Source organism: Dendrobium catenatum, unplaced genomic scaffold, assembly GCF_001605985.2.
Source record: "Dendrobium catenatum unplaced genomic scaffold, ASM160598v2 fragScaff_scaffold_1220, whole genome shotgun sequence".
Taxonomy (NCBI): Eukaryota; Viridiplantae; Streptophyta; class Magnoliopsida; order Asparagales; family Orchidaceae; genus Dendrobium; species Dendrobium catenatum.
Genome location: NW_021319682.1, coordinates 12,728,510 through 12,753,705, shown reverse-complemented (window position 1 = coordinate 12,753,705; position 25,196 = coordinate 12,728,510). Strand labels below are relative to the sequence as shown.

General features: G+C 35.4%; 1 protein-coding gene across 1 annotated transcript; it reads right to left on the bottom strand.

The window, feature by feature from the left end:
• Positions 1-15,287: 15,287 nt before the first annotated feature.
• LOC110110059 (CBL-interacting protein kinase 23) lies at positions 15,288-24,957 on the bottom strand. Its single transcript, XM_020841362.2, has 14 exons — positions 24,318-24,957; positions 22,587-22,649; positions 22,071-22,142; positions 21,852-21,959; positions 21,575-21,655; positions 21,362-21,415; positions 21,149-21,274; positions 20,963-21,052; positions 20,751-20,870; positions 20,542-20,658; positions 16,220-16,336; positions 15,983-16,039; positions 15,817-15,891; positions 15,288-15,557 (listed from the first exon to the last, which is right to left on the bottom strand). Exons 1-14 carry the CDS (start codon positions 24,483-24,485, stop codon positions 15,507-15,509), a joined length of 1,299 nt encoding a protein of 432 aa, XP_020697021.1. The 5' UTR covers positions 24,486-24,957; the 3' UTR covers positions 15,288-15,506.
• Between the last annotated feature and the right edge of the window lie 239 nt (positions 24,958-25,196).

Sequence of the window (25,196 nt, the reverse complement as noted above, 5' to 3'; positions counted from 1 at the left end):
AATAAAACCGGTTAAATAGAAATTATGATTGCGGTCTAAAAAAAAGCTATTTTAATTTCAAAAGAAGTTTTAGGATTTGAATCTCGGAAGAAATAAAAGTGAATAATTGAAATTAGACAATCAAATATCCTAAATAAAAAGAAAAGAAAAGAAAAGAACTATAGACCATTAGTTATCTCCTAATTCACAGAAATGAAACCCTAATCTAATGATTAATCCCACCCTTATTATTTGAAATCAGTTATGAATGCTCTTTTTAAGCAAACTCATAAGATGCTAAACCCACTTAAAAGCAAATTATTTCACAAAAAAATTAAAATATTATAAAAAATATGCCTCTTTCTTCCTAATATTCTATCAGTTCAACTTATTTGTGCATTTTTCTAAGCATTTTTTATAAGGAAAGGGTAAAAAATAGTCGAAAAATAAGTATATTTAGGTCAATTAAGTCAAATTCACACACACATCACATATGCAAAACTCAAACCTAAGACCCCTTGGTTGGTAGTCAAAGCTCCCAGCTAACAAACCAAGATGAGTTGCATCATTTTCAATAGATTATGAATTTGTTCGTTAAGTGAAGCTTCGTGCTCCCCTCGCTTTCGACTATCACCCGTCATAGCCCGCCACTTTTGGTTGTTGGCCACCAATATTGTTGTCCATTGAACATCCAGCTCATTTTTTGTCACCTCTACAAACCAATTGCTATTGTAGCAGCCCAAACTTTTAACTATCGAGATATTATCCTCTTTGGCCTAAGAGCCTCATGATTTTGTCCTATTGGTGTAACTTCTTAGTAGGTCACCCATCCCAGTATTGCTCTGGGATGAGCACACTTAATTGCTAAGTTTCTTACGGAAATTGCAGTCATTACATCAAAAGGCACATCGATGTTTAAGATTTTAGTTTTCGTTTACTTTAGAGGTTTCACAGCTATTTTAATTAAATTCAATTTATTGCAAATCAAACAAAAAGAAAAATAATCTCATGCATATCATTTAAACCCAATAATTTAAAATTATAATTTTACTTTATATTTTATATTGCATTTATTTTACTATATATTTATTTTTTAAATGAATCAAAAGAGCACTGAATAAAAATAAGAGACATGACAAGATTTAAGTGCAATAATATGCATCATATGAACCAATAAAACCTGGCAGCATGAAAGACTGAACAAAATTGAGTAATGGCTATTTGGGTAAGGTCAACAAGAGCTTGCATTGCCTCAACGGGCTAATTCTTTCGTCCTTTGAAGATAGTGAAGAGCCTATAATGAATTTTTTCGAAGAAAATATTTGAATATGTCAAACAACAGTAGACTATGGATTATTCGTTTATGGCCAAATTTAATCGAGAGTATCATATTATTCCAATTTAGCTCATCGATTAGACAAAATTGATTCAAAATAATCTCTCATATTGTAATTGTGGTATAAAATTGATCATAATTTACTAATTTAGGCTTTGTTTGAGACAGTTTCTTATTATTTTTTTAAAATAATTTTTTAGTACAAAAATTAAAAATGAATAATATAGAGAAATTTTTATACTAGAAAGCTGCTTTAAGAAATAATAATTGCGATATAAAATTGATTCAAATAATCACTCATATTGTAATTGAGATATAAAATTGATCGCAATTTAGGCTTCATTTGGGACGGTTTTCTTACTGTTTCTTAAAACAACTTTTTAGTACAAAATTAAAAACGAATAATGTAGAAAAAATTTTGTACTAAAAAGCTGCTTTAAGAAGTAGTAAAAAAACCGTCCCAAATGAAGCCTTAGTCCCTTGACAGCATAAAATTGTTCTCAATTTAGTCTCAAGAGATTATTTTGAATTAATGTTTTTATAATTAATAGTTTAAATTGGAGCAATGTGATACTGTAAGCTTAAATTAGTCATATATGGATAGTCAAACAATTACTTTGAAGTTTACCATTGTACAAATATTATGTCAAATTGTGAAAATTGGGCTTTAAAGAACTGCGAGGAAGTTAGCAAATTGCTCTGCTAGGGTTTAGCTGTTTGGGCGATTCTGTTTCCCCTTCCCGCGCCGCCAGCTTGGGGAGGGTTTTTCCCCTCCCCCGCCACTCACTATCACCTCCACCTCTTCTTCTTACCTCAAGGACTTTCCCCCTCTCCCTGGAGCCTCTTCCTCTTCCCTGGCTCCTCTCACTAACCTAAACTTCATCTCCAATCTTACCAACAAAGACCCGGTAGCAAGTGAGTTCTCTCTCAAGTTCGTCCCCAACCCTACGAAGGTTCCTTTATCGGCCGCGGAGCTGGAAAGAGGAGTTCCAGATTGGCATCTTTCACTCGTCGGTTACTCGGTTGGCCCTAGACCGACGTATCTGAGTTTGCTGAACATCGTCAAAAAACTATGGCAGCCCAAAGGTTCGGTTGAGCTACTTTCTCTCAACGATGGTTTTTTCCTCTTTAAGTTTACTTCCCCGGAGGATTTTGAGGCGGCCTGGTCGGGGGGGGGGGGCCTGGTTCTTTTTTGGGAGACCTTTCATTTTACAGAAATGGACTCCGAAATTCAAGCCGAAAAGGGAAGATTTTACATCCATCCCTCTTTGGATTAAAATCGTGGACCTTCCCCTTGCGGATTGGAATCCGGAGGGTATTTCAAAAATCGCTAGCTTCATCGGACACCCCTTGGCTGTGGATGCTTTAACGGCCAAGAAAACTCGTTTGACATATGCCAGAGTTTGTGTCTTGATTACTAGCTCTTCAACCCTACCTGATGAAATTCCTATCTCTATGGATGGAGATGATTTCTCTCTCAAAGTTATCTATGATTGGAAGCCGGTTCCTTGCTCTGGCTATGGGTCTATTGTCCATCCCACCTCTCTCTGTTACAAAAACCCACAACCTAAGTCTCAACCCCTCCCTACTTCCCGTGGCCGAAGTACTAGCCGTGCTCGTCCCCCCAGATTGCCTCCTCCTTCTATAGGCCCGGCCTTGCTGCCATTGCCAAAGGAATCCCTCACGGTTAACATTCCTCCCTCTCCTCTTGAGCCCCAAGTGGACTCTGACCAACCTCCTCCTTCTTTGCCTACATCTGTCACTGACCAACCTCCCCCCTCTTTGCCTACTTTGAACACCTTACCACCCCACAACTTGATACCGACCACTTCTCTCCCTCCTCAACCCACCACAGCTCCACCAAAAGTTCTAACTCCAATTCCGAACCTTAACTCACCTTCTGAAGACTTCTATTCTTCTGAGCCCCCCCCCCCCCCCCCCCCCCCCCCCCCCCCCCCCCCCCCTCCTCTGAATTACCTCCGCTGCTGCCCCTGAAAATTCCGCAATGGTGAATTCTCCACAGAATTTGGAGGCTGTTATTACCCCCACCACTTGGAATTCGCTATAGCCTCATACCTCCCTTTCACCCAACAAATTCGCTATTCTTGAGCCAGAAGAGCCACCTGATGAAGACCTGCAAGAATCCCCCAAATCTTCCTCTAATATTGTTGGGTCTAAATTGAATGACCCTCATATCAAGTCCACCAACCATAAAGCCAATTCCTCTAAATCTACTAGAGCCAAAAACTCTAAAAAACCGCAACCCTCCAAGTCAAAATGACCCTTCCTAATATATGTAGTTGGAACGTCCGGGGATTTACTAGCTCGGATAGAGTTCTAACCTGTAAACGTCTCATTGCTGCTCATCATATTGACTTTCTCTGTATCCTGGAAGCGAAGATTTCGTCTTCCCATCTAACTGATCAGTGGTTTTTTTCATACTCATATGATTTTTTCTAATGAGAAAAGTTGTGACAACTTTAATTTTTCAAATTCGGGTCGGATTTGGTTAAAGTGGAATTCTGACGTGATCAATTTTACTCCATTTTGCTCGTCTCAATTAATTCATGGTGCTATTCAAACTGGTGATTCTGAGAAATTTTGGATATATGTGGTCTATGCGGCTAATTCCCTGGAAGATAGAAAATCTCTTTGGTTTGAGTTGGCTTCCATTGCTGCCAATATTAATTCTCCTTGGATCATTATGGGGGATTTCAACTGTTTCAAAAATGCTAATGATAAGTTGGGGGGTGCCCCTCCTCATTTTAGCCAACTCGGGGAACTTAACAACTGGTACTCTTCCTCGGGTACTTTTGACCTGGCCTCTACTGGACTTCACTACACATGGTTCAACCAAAGAGCTAGTGACCCTGTTCATGTTAAATTAGATAGGATGATGGTGAATCAACATTGGCTTGATCTTTATCCTAAATCCTTTTATAAGGTTGAACCCCCTGGTACCTCGGATCACTCCCCTATTTTACTTCATTCTGGATCTGTTAATTCCATTTATGGAAGGTTTCAGTTTAAGGATTATTGGACTAATATGGAGGGGTATTGGTCGGATCTTATTGCTGCTTTTTCTGTGCACTTTGGTGGTAGTCCTATTTGCAACCTCTATGGGAAATTGAGACTTTTGAAATCCTTTTTAAAGAAAAAAGAGTGGGCTGATTCCTCTTTTATTAAATATAAAATTTCTGCTGTGGAGCAAAGGCAATCCCATTTTTTATGCCATATCAATGCTAATCCCCTTGACCCTATTTTAAATGCTAAACTCAAAGATATTAACAGGGAACTCCACAATTTGAATTCTGCCTGGTCTTCTTGGATTATTCAGAGGGCCAAAGCCAGATGGCTTTCCAATGGGGAAGATGATCTGGGGTTTTTGTATGCTTGCATTAAGTCTAGAGGAAACCATAACCGGATTTCTGAGCTCACTACTTCTGAAGGCACTTTCTCTACTCACCAGGATATTGCCATTGCTGCGATTTCTTACTTTAAGAATTTATACAATACCCCTAAACTCTGCAACCCGTCCCTCTCTAGTTTCACTGCTGGTGATACTATCCCTCCTCATTTGATCTTACCTCTCATTGCCCGGTCACCAATGAGGAGATCAAAGTTGTTGTTTTTTCTGGGCCAAATGCTTCCTCGCCTGGACCTGATGGATTCACCTTCTCCTTCTACAAGAAGTCCTGGGAGGTAATTAGGTTGTATGTTTGCAATGCTGTTAAGCATTTCTTCTCTACGGGTAACCTACCTCCTGCTGCTAAAGCCACGGCTATTGCATTAATTCCTAAGCATTCTCATGCCTCAAATATCTCTGATTACCGTCCTATTTCTCTTTGCAATGTTCTTTATAAGATCATTGCAAAGATTTTGGCTAATAGGCTTAAAGAAGTATTGCCCTTATTATTCATAAGAGCCAGTCTGGCTTCATTTCCAATAGAATTGCTTCATATAATATTGTGCTGGCGGAGAATATTTTGAGGACCTTTAATGCTGTTAAAGTTAAATTTTTTTTGTGTGCAAAATTAGACATAAAGAAAACATTTGACACGGTCTCTAGGGAATTTCTTATTCAAAGGCTTTCTATGAAGGGGTTTCCTCAGCAATTTATCAATTGGATCAAGGGTTGTATTTTGGATACTCCCTTTTACGTTAATATCAATGGGTCTTTGGAGGGTTTCTTTAAATCCTCTTCAGGTCTTCGTCAAGGGTGCCCGCTATCTCCACTTCTTTTCACTGTGGTGATGGATGCTTTCTCTTGCATGTTGGATGAGGGTGAATTCAAAGGTATTTCTTATGGCAATATGGACTTCAATCATCTGCTTTATGCAGATGACGTTCTGGTGTTTGGTGAGGCCTCGTTACTTAATGCCAAGGCACTTAAAGATGTTCTTAATAGCTTTGCTGCTTTATCGGGTCTTTGCATCAATGACTCAAAAAGCTCGGTCCTCTTCTCCACTAATACCACAAATGCCAAGGATATTTCTACTCTGCTCGGGTTCTCCTTAACTGACCATTCCTTCAGGCTTCAGTTATTTGGGGCTCCCTATATCTATTAAAAATCTTACTGCTACTCACTTCCAACCACTCCTGAGTAAACTGTCTACTCTACTTGCTGGTTGGAAAGTTAAATTCTTGTCTTTTGCATATAGAATTCAGTATTTGAAGTTCACCATCGCTAACACTATCGCTTATTGGATTAGAGGAGCTATTTTATCTAAGAGTTGTTGCAAAGTTATTGATAGGCTATGTTTTAGGTTTCTTTTCATGGTTCCTCCACTGAAAAGAAACTACATTTAATATCCTGGAAGAAAACCTGTCTCCCTACTGAGCTTGGTGGGCTAGGGATACCGGACATTCAATCACTCTCTTTTGGTTTTAGTTGCTCCTTCATCTGGAGATTTTTCTCCCAAAATTCTCTCACTGTGGAATGGTTTAGACAGAAGTATTTATCCCCTTTTAAGCCATCCTCTCCTAAAGCTTCTAAGTATTTGTGTTTTACATGTGCTACTGCTACCAAACTTAAACCGTTCTTAAAATTTGTCGTCACTCGGGATAACTGTATTCTGGATGCTATTTGGGACCCCTGGATTAATGGCTCAGCCGCATCTGAGCTTTTACATTATTCTAATGCTGAGTTCATTGCTGTACAGAATTTTGTGTGTGAGGGGCATTGGCAGCTTTCTGGTTATATGCTTTCAGGTATTTCTCATTACATCCATTCCATTCCAATTCTTCAACACATTTCGGGCTGTGTTGAATGGGTTGGTAGTGGTAAGCCTTCCTTCAAAACCTTCAGGAAGTTATTTTTTGTGGAGTTTGAAAAGGTTAGCTGGGCCTCTTTCATTTGGCATAAGAGGTTTGCTCTGAGATACTCATCGTATGGTTGGCTTGCGGTTTGTGATGGTTTAAAAACTGCAGACATTTTGAGAATTCGTAACATTCATACCGGTAGTATATGCCATCTTTGTGGCAAGGAAGATGAATCCATATTGCACATGTTTTTCCTATGTGAATTTTCTTTTGGGGTACTTTCTGCTCTTCTCCCCTCTCTCGGCTGTTTCCTTTTTAGGCCTTCATTACTACAAAGTTTTGAATTTTTTGAAGATATGCAACACTTAGATAGGCAAGATAAGAATTTTTGTTTTTTGGTCATTTGTTGCTCTGTCTACTTTCTTTGGAGAGAAAGAAATGTTAGATGTTTTGAGGGGATTTCTGAGGACATTAGCTCCATATGTTTTAAGATTTCTCAAGCTATCAAGGCTAAGACGAAGTGCTGGAAATCTTTTGAAAGGCTGAATATCAAGTTTCCACATTGCTTCTTGCTGCAGCACCACTCTATTTCTGATGGATTACCTGGGCAATGATGATCGGGTCCGGTTCCTGCCCCCTTTGCCCCTGGATGGCCAGGGCCTACTTGTCCCTTCTATGGCATTGCGAATGGCACTTCGTGCAACCTGCCCTCCGTCAGTTTTGCGTTCTCTGGCAACCGGGGCTTGTCCGTTCAGATAAGTTTTGGGGGTTCTGATTTGGCTGCCTTCATGCTGATTTGTTCTGTTTGGTCCGGTTCCCTTATGACTGAGCCCGTTTGGTTATCCATCTATTTTGCTTAGTTTTTGTGGCAGGGATTTGATCTTTAGCTGTGGATTGATTGTAATTTTTTGGGTTTTACAAGTTTTGTGCTTAATATTGTAACCATTTTTCAATTTTAATATACGGGCTTTGCCCCAATTTTCCCAAAAAAAAATTGGGTTTTTTATTTAAAGCCAAAAAAATAAAAATCCTTTTATTGAAAAATGAATGTCTTCATATATCAATTACTCAAAAGTGTTACTTATAACAAGGGCGCAAAACATGTTATAGATGATTTGATTCAGCCTCTTGTTGCATCAAAATAGCATTTTTATTCTTTTTTTGGGATATTTAGGTCAATTAAGTCAAGTTCATACACATATCACATACGTAAGACTCAAACCCAAGAACTCTTAGTTGGCCAGCTAGAGCTCTCAACCAACAAACCAAAGAGAGTTGAGTTCATTTTTATTCTCGAAAACAAACTAAATTATTCATATTATTCATCTTGGAGAAGACAAGGAAATATGAGTGTAAGTGAGTTAAGCCGACTCGTGAACCGGCTCGTGCTCGGCTCGATAAATGGCTCTTGAGCCGAGCTCGATGAGCTAACGAGCCAAGCCCGACTCGACTCGTAAGCTCTTGAGCTAGCTCGTTTAAAAAATATTAATATAAAATATACTTAAAATTTATTATAATTCATGATTTTAAATACAAAATTGTTAAAAATATTTAAAATTTGTACATAATTTTTTTATATTAAGTAATTCTTTATTATTCTTTATAATATCTCATTCTTTTTAATATTTTATTATACTAATTGCTTAAATCATAATTATTTTCTCTCTTTCATAATAAACAAGCCAGCTAGAACTCGCAGAATAAAGCTTGAGTTCGAGGTCGAACTCGATTAAGGAATCAAGCTCACACTCAAATCAGAGGTGACTCGAGCTCGACTCGACTCGTTTACACCCTACTATACTTAGGCTTCCTTTATAATAACTTTTGACCATTACTTTATATCTGCTTTTAAAAAGTAAATCTTCCCAAATAAAACCTAATTATCCAGTTCATACCTTCCCTCAATTCTGACATAATCAACTAATGATATATTTCTCTACTTGAGATGTTATTAACTTTACATAACTAACGATGATATTTAAAAGGCGTGGTGCTATAATAATATTCAAATATGAAGATTGCTGGAGAAAGAAGCAGCAACAAAGACAAGGAGCTTATATGTGGGAATAATTATTAGGTCCGGACACCTGACATTGTTGTACATCCGGAAGTCAATAACATGTCACCACGTGCTCTTATTCTTTACCACGCGGCCCGACGACCCGACCCGGACCAGAACCCGGTATTGCTATGTTCGGGTATTGCTAGGTATTGCTTGACACTAACGAGAAATACCGCTTTGCCAAGACCAATACCTAGAAATACCGAGCAATACTGAGCAATACCTAGCAAAACCGGGTTTTTACTAGGTATTGCTCGGTATTGCTAGGTATTGGTCTCTTAACAGAATGGTATTTCTCGTTATTGTCGAGCAATACTGACCAATACCCCGGTATGCACAAATCAGCCAATACATAGCAATACCTGGTTCCGGTCCGGGTCGGGTCGTCGGGCCGCACGGTAAAGAGTAAGAGCTCGTAGCGATATGTTATTGAAGTCCGGATATAGAACTAAGTCAGTGTCTGGACCTAATAATTGTTCTATCTGTGGGGTCTCATGCAATGTGATTAGAATTTCCATTGAAGTTGTTTATTTAATTTGGTGTAGGACCTTATGAATCTGGTCGTGCGCTTCACGCAAGGCTGTTGGCTGACGTCCGTTTGATGTTTTGGATTTTTGCTGTTTGGTCTTTTGCTTGCGGTTTCCTTTGTTGGCACAGTTACTTGAGTCCCTTTGTTTTAGCAAGTAAATGTTCAATTTTTTGTTGAATCTTGAAAAATAAAAATTTTATATCTTATGTTATAGATGCATGCATGTTGCTAGAGGGTGTAAGTGAATCAATCCGACTAGTGAATTAGCTCGGATTTGACTCAAAAAATAGCTCGTGAGCCGAGCTCAATGAGCTAAAAAGTCAAACTTGAGCCTGCCTGACTCGACTCGTTAGCTCGCGAGTTGGCTAGTTTAAAATATATTAATATAAAATATACTTAATATATTATGGTTCCAAATTTTAAGTACAAAGTTGTTATAAATATTTAAAAATTATATCATTTTATTATATTAAGTGATTAAGCATTATTTTTCTTATAAATTTTTATTCTTTTTACTATTATATTATAATAATTGTTCAAATCATAGTCAATTTTCTCTCTTTCATAATAAATGAATCAGCTCATTAGCTAGTTTGAACTCGTAGAGTAAAGATCGAGCTTAAGCTCAAACTCGATTAGTCAATCATGCTCTAGCTCAAGTCGAAGGTGACTCGAGCTCAGCTCGACTCGTTTACATACCTACTTAGATTCCGATGCAAAATATGAAATCAAAGCAAGACTTGCAACTAGATCTAAATCTAAGCAGACTAACATAGCTTCATGAATTTAAATTGCATTTAGTTTATCAGTTTTTTTTTTTTTTTAATTAGGTGGAATTTATTCTTTTGAGATATTCTTGGTTTTAAATTTCAGTTTAATAATAAGACCATCTTTGAATGTGGATTGGAAGATATGATTAATTTATAATTTGAATTGTAAACCTTATTTCTATAAATAGATAATGGAAGATGTTATTTTTTATTATTATGCATTGAAATTAAAAATCTCAGTATTTTAATAAATTATGCCTCTTCTCATCCTCTCTCATAATGTCTCTCCCATCGAATTAGCCTGAGAACAATTTGATTTCGAGCCGAGCTAAGGGTGACTCGAAATCAAATAAAATGATGTTAGTAGTGCATATATCGAACTTGGATCGTGGCTCCATCCAATTCGACTTGGAGCCGGCTCAAATAGAATTGGATCGATTTCAACTTGGCTAATTTGAATTTGAATCAACTTGAAATTTAGTTAATTTATTTTTTAAAAAGTCATAATTATGTTAAATTTTTATAATAAAATAGAATTTTACAATTTAAGATTTCAATTTAACATTCAATTTAGGATCTAACAAACTCAGCACTTTGCATATAGAGGATTGGACCTTGAACAGTTTTCAGCTTAATCATGTTGAGTCTAACATAGAGGATTGGGTTTTAGGAAGTTGTCAATTTATTAGCCCCATTAACTCAACCTTTTGCATGTAAAAAATTTTGGCCCTTTGATATATATCAACTTAACTGTGTAAACTCCCCCCTTTGCATGTAGAGGAGTAGGATTTAAGAAGCTTTCAATATATGGGCCTTATTATGATGTAGAGTCTATAGGATCATTAGTGAAGGTAGCAAAATGAATGGGTGACTTCAGAAGGTGGTGGTGAAATGGGTATTAAGAGTTTGAACAAATTTGGTACTAAAACTTTTAGGCTATATAAATGCAAGTTTTTTTTTTTTGGATCTTGGGCATCACCTATTACTTGTCCGACATGATATGACATATTCAGTGAAAGAGTTGTGTTGCGACAAGTAGTTAGAACACTCGCCATTTTAAGGGATGACACGAGGAAGTTGAAGTCAATCCTTTATGAGGAGTTAGCATATAGATAGGCGGCCAATAAGAAGATGGAGTCTTGAAGGTCAAGTTGGCTAGGAGAGATGTAACAATCAAAATTTGTGGAAATAATTGAAAAAAAAAATAAATATGAATTCCTATTTGAATTGCAGTGCAGCGGAGAGAAAGAGAGAAAGCTAATTTTTAGTGGCCGGTTCGCTTTGCCGTTTTTGTAAAAATTTATCAGGTCATTGTAGATAATTTTAATACTGTCTTTATTTTTAAATATTTTAATTTTGACTATTTAATTCACCCCATAAATAATTTTATTGTATTTTATCTGAATTTATTGAATTTTTACCACACAACTTTTTGTATTTTATCATACTGATTATCTAGGACATTTTGATTGAATTTCAACCGTTAAAATGAAAGTTATTGTATTTTGTACTATTTCAACTTATTGAATAAGTGATATTTTTATTGTCAGCATACTCTTAAAACAAATATTGAAAATGAATGTAGGTATGTGGTTGAGTAATAATGTATTTTTATTATTGTTATAGTACTTTGATAATAATATGTGTGAGGACTAATCAAATTAAAGGTGGTTCTGCTGACATTGGCTAGAGATTGATTGACTTTTATATGATGGCGGACCGACGAGCTTTTCTTTAAATATTATGGTTCGGTGTTATCCTTTTACTAATTTACATGATATTGATTGGGAGTTATAAAAAGTTATTATTATCCCGATAGGTAAAGAGTAATAACTCTATTTACTGAGCCAACAAGATATTAATACAAATTAATGCTTACTGGAAAAATACTGCTTAAATTAGGTACTCTCCTTACTTTTTTAGTGTAACTACTAAAATATATGTTATGGATTCAATATTACTGTTATTATATGATTTTACTACTTTATTATATTGATATTGATTGAGCTATGATATATCGAGCATGTAATTAAGGCACTAATATATAATAACTGAATAATATGTATACACTCATATATGATTTTACTGCATTGATATGATTTCGATAGTCTTTACTAATCATTTAATTTTATCGCTTTATTCTATTTCTTAACTAATTGATTGTACTGATACGATAATTGCTTTAATGATTCGACACCCATACTAGTTTATTGATTTATATATTGTACTATTTGACCAACTTTTGTACGTACCGCATCACTTTATTGGTTATAAACTTTACTACTATTGCATGTGTGTTTTACTATTTTTGTATTGATTTGTGATCATATTAATGCTACTATTATAATTTGATTATTGATATGCATATTATTTTTTTATCGTGCTTTGAGTTCAGTTGCAGGTTTTGATTTCTCGTTGGGCTCTTGAGCTCATTATATGTGGTTAAATAATTTCTTGTCAAGACAGTGGAGCAGGAGTGTGAGATTGATCGGGATCCTTCAGATCTAAGTTCTTGTTATTTTAGTTATTCTTTTATACTTGTAACAGAGTAGTTATGATATGATTTTATAGATTCTAAGTAGTGTATATATTTTTTTTGTGAAATGAATACATATGTATATATTAATGCTTTGAATTATCTAATTTGTTTTTGTTGTATATTACTTATATATGAAATTAGATGACTTTAGATGTTGTATAATAAAATATAAAAGAAAGAAATCTTTCAAATTAAATTCCGGGGCTTGACAAGTGATGCAGCCCAGCAAGAGAAGCAATGAAGGTAGGACACCTTCTTGAAGGAAGTTGACGAGCTACTATAGGTTACTGTTGAATAACTCACTTGGGAAGCTAGTGACTTCAAGGAAAAGAAAGGAGAAGTTGATGGCTTTCTCTAACACTCCATTGTACCAAGAGGTTATCTTGAAACAGTACGATGTGAGAATTGAGTACTACTTGCAGAAGCTGATCACCTCCAACAAGCTCGATAGTAAGTTTTTCTGAAGACAAAGGCTTCTTCTATGAGCTGATGTTAGACTCCATTGAAGAATGCGACGAGGTGAGCTCAAATAATCATTGAGGTCGTCCTCCTTTTTTTTTTTTCATATTTTTCTTTTGCAATATGCATATATAATGACATTTAAAATGAATGAAAGAATATTTTTTTGCTCACTTGTCTCCTCATTTATGTGTATGACCTTCTTTGAATTCTTCTAGGTTATAATTTGGCTTTCTTATATGGATGAATAAGGCAGGGTAAAAAACATAATAAGACTTGTTCCTTCATGATAAATTTCTTCAAGTTTTTAACTCGCCTAACTCTTGTGAATGAATGAACATGATAATATTTACTTGCTGGTGATATGCAAATTTATCCAAGTTTTAACTCTTCATTGTATCTCTAGATTGACATCGATAACTCAACATTATGTCACCTCAAGTGGGCCTGAATTTGTTTTGACATTATAATCTTCATGAGGATAACCACCTAGACCAACATGTAGGAAGGGATTCATACACTGATTAACACGAATCTTATCGTATAGAGTAACCATCTAAACTCACATGCTATAAGTGACTCACAAGCTACTTAATATGGATTTTGTTGTGTAGGGGGGGAGTTGCCTAATAGGGTTATTCCCATGCGGGCGACAATTTTTCATGTGGGGTTTTCCTAAAACTTGAAAACATATGAGCATGGAGTTAGTGTATTGTACAAGCATAGTTAAAAGAAAGCTTGATGTTTTTTCTTCTAAACATTTTTAACATAGAGGATTGATTAATGCGAGATTCTCATAATTACATGAACTTTCCAAAGCAACTAAGCTAGAATACGACCATAATTAAGTGACAATAGGGCTCATTTGATTCATCTCGTCGAGACATTCAATTTGGCTATAAGAATGTAAGATTTGAAGATTATTTGATCCTCCAATTAGTGTATTAAAGTTTCTTATTATACTACAAATACTTGATCTGAGCTTATTTGAACATAGATATGATCACTTTTGATGTTGTTAGGTTCTGCATATCGAGACGTTCAATTTGACTATAAGTTTGGTGAAATCATATTTTAGATCTTCCTATATTTAATTTTGAAAGTTTTAAATTTAAATATGCAGTGAGATTCATGCTCAATTAGATATTTGGCAAATTTATCATACATATTTAATATCTAAAATTTTATATTACTAAGCATTATATATATATGCATATTTCATTATCGATAAATTTAAATTAATGATTTTTTTAATATTTTTTTAGAGCTAAGTGCCTCACTTATATATATAAGAAGAGTTTACATTTTACATATCTAATATCATTTTTTTTATTGCATTACTTATATAACATCCTAAAGTCTAAACTAATCAAAAGATTTATATAAAAATGTGCATTTCAATTTAGAACAATTAAATCTAATGATATTTTTTATATCAATTAATGATTGTAATCTTGTTAAAATAAATATAAATATTTAGAAGTTAGATATGTAAATATATAAAACTATTGTGATATGTATGTAAATCCCTCTTAACAAATGATTAGTTGATAGTGTGGTTAATGTTGACAATACACATAACATTAAATTAGTTGAGGGCATTAGTTCGAATGTATGTTAAGTAAAACAAATGCAAGGTTTTAAAATGTAAGGAATTTGATTAAGAGAAAAATAAATATAAAATATTTAATTGAGAAATTTGGAATCCCCACCTTGGTTCCTTTTCAATGTATTTTGAATTTACTCAAACCACATGAAATTTAAAAGATGCCGCATTAGGCAACAAATTCAGAGTAATTGTGAAGTTATTATGAAAAATAATATATATATTGTTGCGTCCTGGAATATTCGCGGCGGTTGAGAAATATATAGTTTAACGTCTTAGCGTTGTACGAAGATCCAGCACACAATCAGATAAGTGAGAGGGTGTAGCGTTCATAAGAGACACCAAAGTTTTTACGTGGAAAACCCCTGATACAATCAGCTAAAGTTTGAATTACATAGCCTTTATTTCAAATTTTTTTCTCGTCAAGATGAGTGCCTCACCCGTTGATGTGGCACATCATAATAGTAAGTAGATAATTCCTTCAGTGGGAGAAATTATTACGTGCGATCACTGAATTATCCCGAGGTGAATTATGATGCGCCACACATCACCCAGTACACAACGATATATAAAACTGGTACACTGCAAAAAAAAATGACGTATCTGATTCATCTCTGAATAGCTTCCGGTGACCGCACGAAATAATTTCACCTTCAGTGGACCATTTCTTTTGTCTGCAATGTGTAACAACGGAAGAAAATATGCCCCACTTACATATTACATAGAGTAGGGGACTATTGAGTGCAAGATAAAATTGGGTTGGAGATAGAAACACGAGGAAACCAAATAGTAATACATTGGAAATATAAAACATAGGACCGCAAGTTTCAGGAAATTTACAAAACAGCACAGACAAACATTTCAGAAATTATATAGCCAAGCAATGGATCAAAAGCAGTATGCATCAAGTCAAGTCATTTTACACAGGTCTGGTGTTAATCGGAACTTGAAGTTGCTTCAGTTGTCAAGTTTTCCAGATGATATCTTTCAGCCCGGCTGAGATGTTTTTGTAGAACTGAAAAGGACAAAAGACGGTGGAAAATTCTTAGCTTAAGCTTTAAGTTCAATAGATCATCTAGATGGTAGGGTGTTTCTCTCGAGAAATTATTTTATGCGGAGGCTGGACGGAGAACACCGTCTAGAGACCAACTAGAATGCACCACGCCAGCGGTACCGAGCAGCAGTACTGAGCGAATGGATGATGTAGAGCATTTTGATTGGTCTCCGGACGGCATTCGATGCCCACACAAAATAATTAATGGTTTATCACGCACCTTATGAAATTCAAGAGTGTCACCTCTGGCCTTACGGACCTCTACCATGTTTAATGATGGAGCTACTTCGAAAACCTTCAGAATCAAATAGGGAAATCAATATTTGGATTTCTGAAATCAACTACTGAGTTGCGACAAATCAAATGAAATGGTTCAAAGAACATGCCTGTGTTGCAATGGCTAAAGGACCTTTCCTTCCACTTTTTTCGCCTTCCAGTTTCAACTGAAAGGAAGAATTTTGAATAATCAGCAGCAGTCGATAATGAACTTGCAGTAGTGGCAATAATAGGAATAAGACCTCTTAATTCATGGTCAAATGTTTGATGCTCAAACAGAATATTCAAGAAAAATGTTTGGAATTTAGCTATCGAAAAAGAAAGCATACGGCAGGAGCGTGGAATACCTTGTAATTTCGTTTCTCGGAATTAAAGCCCAAAGGTTTGGCAGCTTCTTCTATCTTTGAAAGTATTTCTTCAGCAGGCAGTTTTGATGCGAATCTTGTTTCCCGTTGAACAAGACCCTGCGCAACAGGCACGAAGACAACATATTCATTTTAAGGAAATGACGTTGGAAAGAAATCTACAAAATGTCCTAAAATCCTCTTCTTCTTTTTTTCTTTTTTTTTTTTGGTATCTCGTTCATTGATGTATAAAATTAAAAGTAAAAATACAGGGAAAGGGAGCTAAGAAACTCCAAAGTCAAAAATTAATAACACTCTAAAGGAGTCAAAAAAGCAAAAGCTCACCCAATAGAAAAGAGGGGGAGACCAAAAAAATTAACAATGAAAAAAGCATTACAGCAAAAATGCAAAAATGGCAAAAACCTAGACTCAGGGATTCAAGTTGGCATGCAAATCAGATAGCACCGAAGGCATAGAGACCCTTGGTTGCCGAAAGGCCATTCAAGGGGTCGACCTGAAAAATTACCCGAGGTAGTCATCATCATCCAAGGATTGAAAAAAACCCCTCAATGTCCAAAATCGATAAAGAAATCATCATAGAATGTACTCGATAAACAGGTTTCCAGTAAGAACGAAGAAATGATCCAGAATGCACCAGGGAAGCAGAGCTAATATGAATCTATAACCATAAGGCAATAGAGCAGGTTGATCGGAGAGGAGAAATGCAAAGCAGACAGGAGAAATGACCAAAAATTAAGCCCTCACAAATCAGGCTCAAGCAAAACCAAGGTCCCCCAACAGGCACCATATCACAGTTAAAAGCATATCCAACAATAAATCATTGTTTTCCCATTAGAAATTTTAAGAAAAGTTTCTTTCTTAACTTTGTGATAGACAGTAATATAAGAGGAGGTAGTACAACCACATTTTTTATCATTTCTTTCCCTCTATTAGTACGAATTTATAATATAAGTGGAGACTCTATTTACTGAGCCAACGGATAATGATATAAGATACTGATACTGATACTGATACAAGACTGAAAAAACACCATAATAGCCAGGGCTTTTACTTGTTGAGAGTGATCACTGAAAAGCATGTATTTCATCATTGTTTTCATTATTGTACGAATTTATTACTACTGTACGGATTTATTGATATTGTACGGATTTATCGTTACTGTACAGATTTACTGTTACTGTACGATTTCACTGTTATTGCATTACTATTTCAATCACTGGATTGTTACTGATACAGACACTGATAAAGGCATTGATACCACTGAGTCACTGTACTGACATTATGCATGTGATACACTGAACATGTGATATAGATTAACTGTAGTGCATGTGATACACTGAGCACGTGATATTGAATAACTGGAATTGCAAATGTATGTTTTGATATGATTTTACTGCATTGATTGATTCTAACTGTCTCGAACGATGTTACGATTTTATTTCATTGATTTGATTGCAATAGTCATTAATGATGTATCGATTTGATGCTTTATATGATTTTATACCGACTAATATTATTGACCCGATGATTTCTTTATGGGTTTAACTGATATTACAGATACGACGATTTCTTCATTGATTTAACTGATATTATTGACCCGAAGATTTCTCTATTGATTTGACTAATGTTATAGATACGACGACTACTGTAGAGATTTGACGCACGTACTGATTCGTAGAGCTTTACGGACTTCTATACTGTTTACTGATTCTTCTACTGTCGATTGTGGATTTTACTGTTTTTGAATTGATACTGATTATGCATTGATTCCTATTTCTGTATTGATTTATGTTTCTGCATTAACTCAATGATCATGTGAAAGTTATTGCTATGATTTGACTGATTGACATGCATATTGTTTCTGCACCGTGCTTTGATTTCAGTTGTAGGTATTTGGTGACCTGTTGGGCTTTTTAAGCTCATTATATATGGTTAATGATTTAAGGTCAGGGCAAGGGAGTAGGAGTGTGAGGTTGATCAGGATTCTTCAGGTTATGTTCTTTTTTTTATATAAGAGTAGGAGTGTGAGGTTGATCAGGATTCTTCAGGTTACGTTCTTTTTTTTTATATAATTATTCTTTTTGTACTCAGGACAGAATGGATACGTGATAATTATAAAGATCCTAAGTATTGTAAATGACTTTTGAGGAATGAATAATAAATGTTTACATTACGTTTTAAATTATAGAATATATTGTACTGATTTTACTGATGAATGGCATAGATAGCTCTGGTAAGTTGATGGTTTAAAGGATTAATTCTTCCAAGTCAGATCCTTGGGGCGTCATAGAGAAAACGTGATGTGATGCTCTAGCTCCCCATCTTCCCAAATTGGGGGCCCAAAGATAGCAAAACAATCAAGATTTCTCTATGCGGCAATGGAGAGCTGAGGCGGTGTTGTGCAGTTGCATTAGCAACGACATGTTTTCATTGGTTTCTTAGTGTTTCTCAAGAACTCGATAAAACTTTTTGCTCTTCTCATAATTGCCTCACGCTTTTCTAAGTCCTCCCTTCTTGGCAATTGATTTTAACATATTAATTATTTTATGAAATGTATATACAATGCATTTCATGCTTAAATAGTTTGTGTAATTAATATTCCTTTTATACAATAACAACATCAAGCCTTTATCTCATTGTGTGAGTCGGCAACTTGAATCTTTTTCCTCCATTGTGTCTGTTAATAGTCAAATTCTCATTTAAATCTAATAAAGAAATGTCATTTCTAATATTTTCTAACCAAGATTTTTTAGGTCTACATCTATCTTTCTTAACATAAGCTAAATCTAATACATCTACTTTCCTAACCGGGTCATTAGAAGGTTGTTGTTTTATGTAACCAAATCATCTAAGGCAACTCTCTCTAATCTTATCTTCCACTGGAACTACTCCAAACTATTCACGTATATGCTCATTTCATATCCTATCTCTAAGAGTAAAACCACTCATTCACTTGGGCATCCTCATCTCTGCAACACTTAACTTAATATTATGCTTCTCTTTTAACGGCCAACATTTTGTACCATAAAGCATTGCAGGTCTCACCACCATCTTATAGAAATTTTCCTTAAGTTTGAGGGGACTTTTCTATCACACAACACGCCCGATGCATTCCTCCACTTCAACCATCCAACTCGAATTCTACTAATAATATCTCCATCTATTCCACCATCACTTTGAACGATAGACCAAAGATATCTAAAACGTGTAATCTTATTAATTACAAGATCGCCCAAAGTTACAATCCCCCCACGAGATCTATTACTATTAAAATCAAACTCCATATATTTAGTTTTAGATTTACTCAAATGAAAACCTGTAGACTCTAAGATTGACCTCCATAAATCAAGTTAACCTTCAATAAGAATATCATCCACAAAAAGCATACACCGGGGTACAACCTCTTGCAAATGTCTAGTGCGAATATCCATGACTAAAGCAAAAAGATACGGGCTCAAAGCTTATCCTTGATGTAATCCAACTGAAATAGGAAAATAATTGGTCAAACCACCTTGTGTTTGAACAAGTAACAACTCCTGCATATATATCCTGAATGACTTAAATATAAGCAATATTCCTTCTATATTCATCAATAATATATGTAAACAATGTTCATTTCACATCATGTCTTTATTCATGTATATTATAAATAGGGAAGATTGCAACTACTGTAAATTCTAAATTTGTTAACATTTCTGGAAGGCTAGAAGGGTAAACTTATGGTCAAATACATTAAAACATTATTTTCCTAAGCTCAAATATCTTAAATTAAGTTATTTTTTAAGTTAACCAAGCTAACTAATCATTTTGAACTCATAAATTAAAATTTGCTTGCAATCCCTAATTCTTGTTAACCACACATCAAAAAACACCACCTGTTATCTCATCGCCTAAGCCCCCCATCTGCCATCCCATTGAAGCCCCCTCAGTAGGCCATCAACGAACTTCAAATGCATTTTATGCCTGCTTTGTAGTTTACTTTCTATAAAAACTGTCCTCAATTGAAAAAAAATTATATATTTTTAAAAAATCTAGATGTACTTTCTATGCGTAAGTTTATTTTTAACATGTTTTTGTATTTAAAAATAGTAAAAATGGGCAATTCATGTGACTTTCAGCCCTGCCCACAATAGATAAAAGTGCCTTCCGTAAGATTTCACCTTCTTAAACATTTTTTTGAAGCACAGGCTCATGCATTAAGGACAAAAAGGACGTCACAGAATTAACACTAGAAGAAGTAAAGAAATACCAAAATCAAATTGCATGGACAAAGATCATTTGATCAATCCAAGAAATGGACATACCATCTGCTTCTCAAACAAGCTTCCAAGATTTAGACCTTGGGATGTAGAAATAAGCTCAAATGCATTCATCTGAGATGGTCTTTCTAGTCGCTGCTCAACAACAAGATTCGCTGACTCCTGCAAGTTTAAAAATTAAAAATATTGCATCAGAGGTTCAGTCTCAAGTCTTACAAAAAATAAGGTAGACTGAAAGAATTGCTAAGTATTACCCCCGATTCATCAAAGATCGCATTTACATCATCAAGACTAATTTCAGCTGTTTCAAAACTTGGAGGTTGGTATCCCTTCTTAAACCACTCATTTTCGATCACTTCTGCCATTGTCATGCGCTGCAGAACACAATTAAGCGGATTTTTTTTTTACTAGTTTAAAGAATTTAGTTCAATAGTTCATTATTACCAATTGCGAGATAAGAACCTACAGTTTGGGGATTAGGATCCAAAATCCTCTTAATAAGCTTCTTCACGCTGGTGGAGAACCAAGCAGGACATGTAAAATCAGCTTTAAAGATCTGCACCAGCCACCACATAACACAAAATGTTAATCATGTTTACCTTACAATATTCATATCGCAAAAGAACAATTTCTGCTCGACTAAATAGCTCACCTTCTTATAAAGTATCATTAGGTTAGAATCTTCAAAAGGCAAATAGCCTGCCATTAGAATAAAAAGGATAACACCGCATGACCAAAGATCTGCCTTGGCTCCATCATAGCCTTTATTGTTTATCACCTGCATATAACCTAAGTTATAATACGAAAGAAAAAGAACGAGATGGAATGAAAAACCAAAAGCAAAATTGCCTAGTCCTAAATATACCTCTGGAGCAACATAATTTGGTGTTCCACATGTTGTGTGAAGCAGTCCATCTTCCTACACAGCAAATATTGTCATTTGTTCTCAGTTAACATAAACATGAGAAGGGCAATTTTCAAGAACCCATGATGATAGCTAGTCCAGTCAGCTGGTCTTTATCATGCTTAAGCAGCCATCAAGACAACTAATGAATTTAAACTCAATCATTTAACTTACACGAACTTGTTGAGGAAGTGCACTTAGTCCAAAATCCGAGACTTTGAGAAGCCCATTGACATCTAAAAGCAGATTTTCTGGCTGTCATAATGACCACATTATAAACTATATTAAGACAAGATTTCCATTCAAAATGAACTGTTATAAGAATACTTGAAGTTACAGAAGATGCAAACAGAATTGGCAGAATGAATTGTTATAAGAATTCGCAAAAGGTACAAAAGTTGCTAACAGAATTGGAAAATGTGTGTGTGAGAGAGGAGGGAATGAAGGGCACCTTTAGGTCCCTGTGATAGACGCCCCTGCTGTGACAATAGTCCACGGCATTGATTAGCTGTTGAAAGTACTTCCTTGCTTCATCCTCCTTCAATCTTCCACTGCTTGCCTGACACATGAAATACAAGATATTGCCAAAAAGATGGCAGGAAGAAAGCTAATCCTTTGCATTAAAATGAATGGTGATTTAATCTGAATCAATACAAGTTAATCTTCTTACAATCTTGTCAAAGAGTTCACCACCTGTCACAAGCTCCAATACAATGTATATCTTTGTCTTGCTTGCCATCACCTGCATAAGCATTAAATTAGCAATTAAAACAATTAGATAATGCCGCCAATTAATTTTATAGAAAACATTATGTAAAAGGCTTCAGATTAAGATATTAGAGCATATCTAGAGTCTGAAACTCATGAATACAATGAAGTCTAAAAACAGCAGCACATTATGCATGAAGAAAACACAGAATCAGTGTGCACTCGCTGATTCCCTTTATGCCTTATGAAGCAATAAGAAAACGAACCAAGCATACAAATGTAGGCTTTGTTTGGGACGGCTTTCTTTCTGCTTTTTAGTTAAAAAATTAAAATTTCTATATTAAAAAGTTGCTTTAAGAAGAAGTCCTCCCCAAACGAAGCCGTAATCATGCCCTACATGAAAATCTAAGGCCATAAAGAAAAAGAAAAACCAAAAAAGGAGAACCAACCCAGCATTCACAAGAAAGTCCTTCCTTACCTCATACATCCTTATTACATTTGGGTGTCTAATCAGCTTCATGGTAGAAATTTCCCGTTTGATCTGCAGGTTACAAGTATGCAAATTTAATCACAACATAAGTCTCTCATAAAAATTTCAAGAGTATTTTTGAATGGCTTCTAGTTGCATCAGAGGACTTGTTGAATAGCGATAGAAAATGCTCCAGAAGAAAAAAGATGTTTAAGTAAAGGTGGCTGGGTTTCAAAAAGCCATAGGGATTCATGAAAAATACATTTTGCATGTCAACAAATAAGAAATAGAAACTTGAATTTGCCTAAGGAATTAATGTTTGCTTTCAGAAAAGGTCTGAACATTATATATTTTGATGTCTCAGAATGAGATAAAGGCTAAGTAAGGTGCAACAAGTAAACACATTAGGAAAGGAAAAAAGTATCACATATCTAGCTCTATGTGCGGACTATATGAGTGTACAGTTGTATACTGGTTGTATACTCAATAGGCAGCTGTGTATTCACATAATCTGCATATAGAGCTATGCACGTAATATTTCTCTTGACAAAGATGCTTCAAATTGGAATCTTAAATGTGAAAGAAGAGAAACCAACGTGATAAAGATAATGAGAAATTAATCAAAACCTCAAAGTAAAAGGAAAATATTGAATGAAGGAAAACCATAAGATCCATAACTATACCTCTCATTCTCTCTCTCTCATATATATATATGAGAGAGAGAGAGAGAGAGAGAGAGAGAGGTTGGGAGATAGACTACTATTCTTTATGCCAAAAAAAGTTCATTCTCTACATAATAATTACTATATTCAATTGTGAGACCAAGATTATTGATGTTGATCCAAATCAAAGAACAGCTTAGAAATAAAATTTGAACACTTTTTATAAAGATTTAAGCGTTGATCAAATTTGATAAAGAAATAGATGATTTTTTATGTCCATAATTAAAAATACAACTTCTATATAATTTTTTTTATTCAAATCGATTGAAATTGTTCCAGATGACTTTTAATACATACTCACAAAGATCTATATGATTTAAGTATTTCTACACAATTAATAAATTATCTATCTTATCCATATTGTTTGTTATGTAGCTATTTTAATATACTTGATGGCCAAAGCATAATCAAATCTTCTTAGAATTTGATAAAATTTGGCAGGATAATAATTTTTATGATAAAGTTTAAGGAATCATTTTTATTTTCTAACTTGATGTTACATGATTGAAAAATATGTCAAAATCTCTCTCTCTCTCTCTCTCTCTCTCTCTCTCTCTCTCTCTCTCTCTCTCTCTCGGCAGAACAAGATAAATTAACACCGTAATTTTCTAGGAGGGATCTACATCAGAGATATGAGTGATAAAAGGAGGAGCCGAAAAACACTTCAAAATACGGTGGCTGTAATCTGAAGGTTTTACAGAAGACTTACAAAAATCTACCATATCTTATTAAACTGAAGAGTGTGTGCATCAACTGGAGAAGTAAAAAGAAAAAAATTACCGTCTGAAATAACTCTTGAAACCAGAAAACAAAAAACAGAATATAAAGCTAGACAAATAAAACATGTAGGCTGTATCAAGAGCCAAAATCATACACAATCAGAACTAATACCATCATAAACATAACAACCACTCCAGGAAAAAACCAAAAATTTAACCGAACAGTAACAATTGCTCAACGGGAAAAAGAAAATTAATTTTTTTTCAGACCAGCGATCAGAGAATGAAAAAAGTAAGACCTGGCCAACCATCTTGTGAAGGAGGACCTTCTCCTTGTCCAGGATCTTGATGGCAACATTCTCTCCTGTCTCCACGTTCCGCGCAAACTTGACCTTCGCGAACGAACCCTCCCCCAAAGTCCTTCCTATCTCATACCTCCCCACCCGCATTCTCGCTGTCGAGCTCATCTCTGTCCGTCTTTCCCCCAACCCTTCACCTTGCCGCCCAATTAAACCGTAATTCTTCGTTTTCACAACCTCTTCTTATTGCAAGGCTGCCAATCTTGCCCCTTCACCACATTCATATCTCCCGTCCTGTCAAATCTCGCCCTCACTCTACTAAATCGGGGAAGAACTGATAAAATCCCTCACAGATCTAAAGTCGAACAAATATGACACTTTCGACGGCGAAGTAGGACAGCCAAGCACGGAACGGAGACAGAGGAAAGAGGACGGTTCCCCAGTGGGTCGTAGAAGCCATCGGCAAACGCTACAAAGAGACTAAGAGAGCGAACTTATCTCTCTCTGTCTCTCTCGTAAACCTTCTTTTGTGCGAGGAAATGGTAAGGGGCGTCCGAGCAGGACGAATATGTCAGCCGGCGGCTTTGAATACGAGAGCCTCCTGGCTACTAGTAATTCTGCACGATGCAGGGATCTCACCGCGGTCAATAACAGCAAACACAGTGTCGGTCGCTCTGCGTGAAGACATCTGTATGTGCTTGCAGCCTACTCATTAAGAAAAATGAAGAGAGGATTTTTTATCCATAAAATTATATTGAAATGATTGAAATTAATAAATTTTTGTTGCTCAAAATATTTCTATATACTATAATAAAGATTGAAAATTTTATTCGAAAATTTTCATATTTGGTTTGAATATGATTCGAAACATGAATCAAA

Coding starts and splice junctions, on each gene's coding strand:
- LOC110110059 (XM_020841362.2), bottom strand. CDS start 24,485: ATGAGCTCGACAGCGAGAATGCGGGTGGGGAGGTATGAGATAGGAAGG. Junction 16,337..20,541: donor GCTTGTTTGAGAAGCAGATG/GTATGTCCATTT, acceptor CCTGTTGCGCAG/GGTCTTGTTCAACGGGAAAC. Junction 16,040..16,219: donor CCGAGAAACGAAATTACAAG/GTATTCCACGCT, acceptor TCTTCCTTTCAG/TTGAAACTGGAAGGCGAAAA.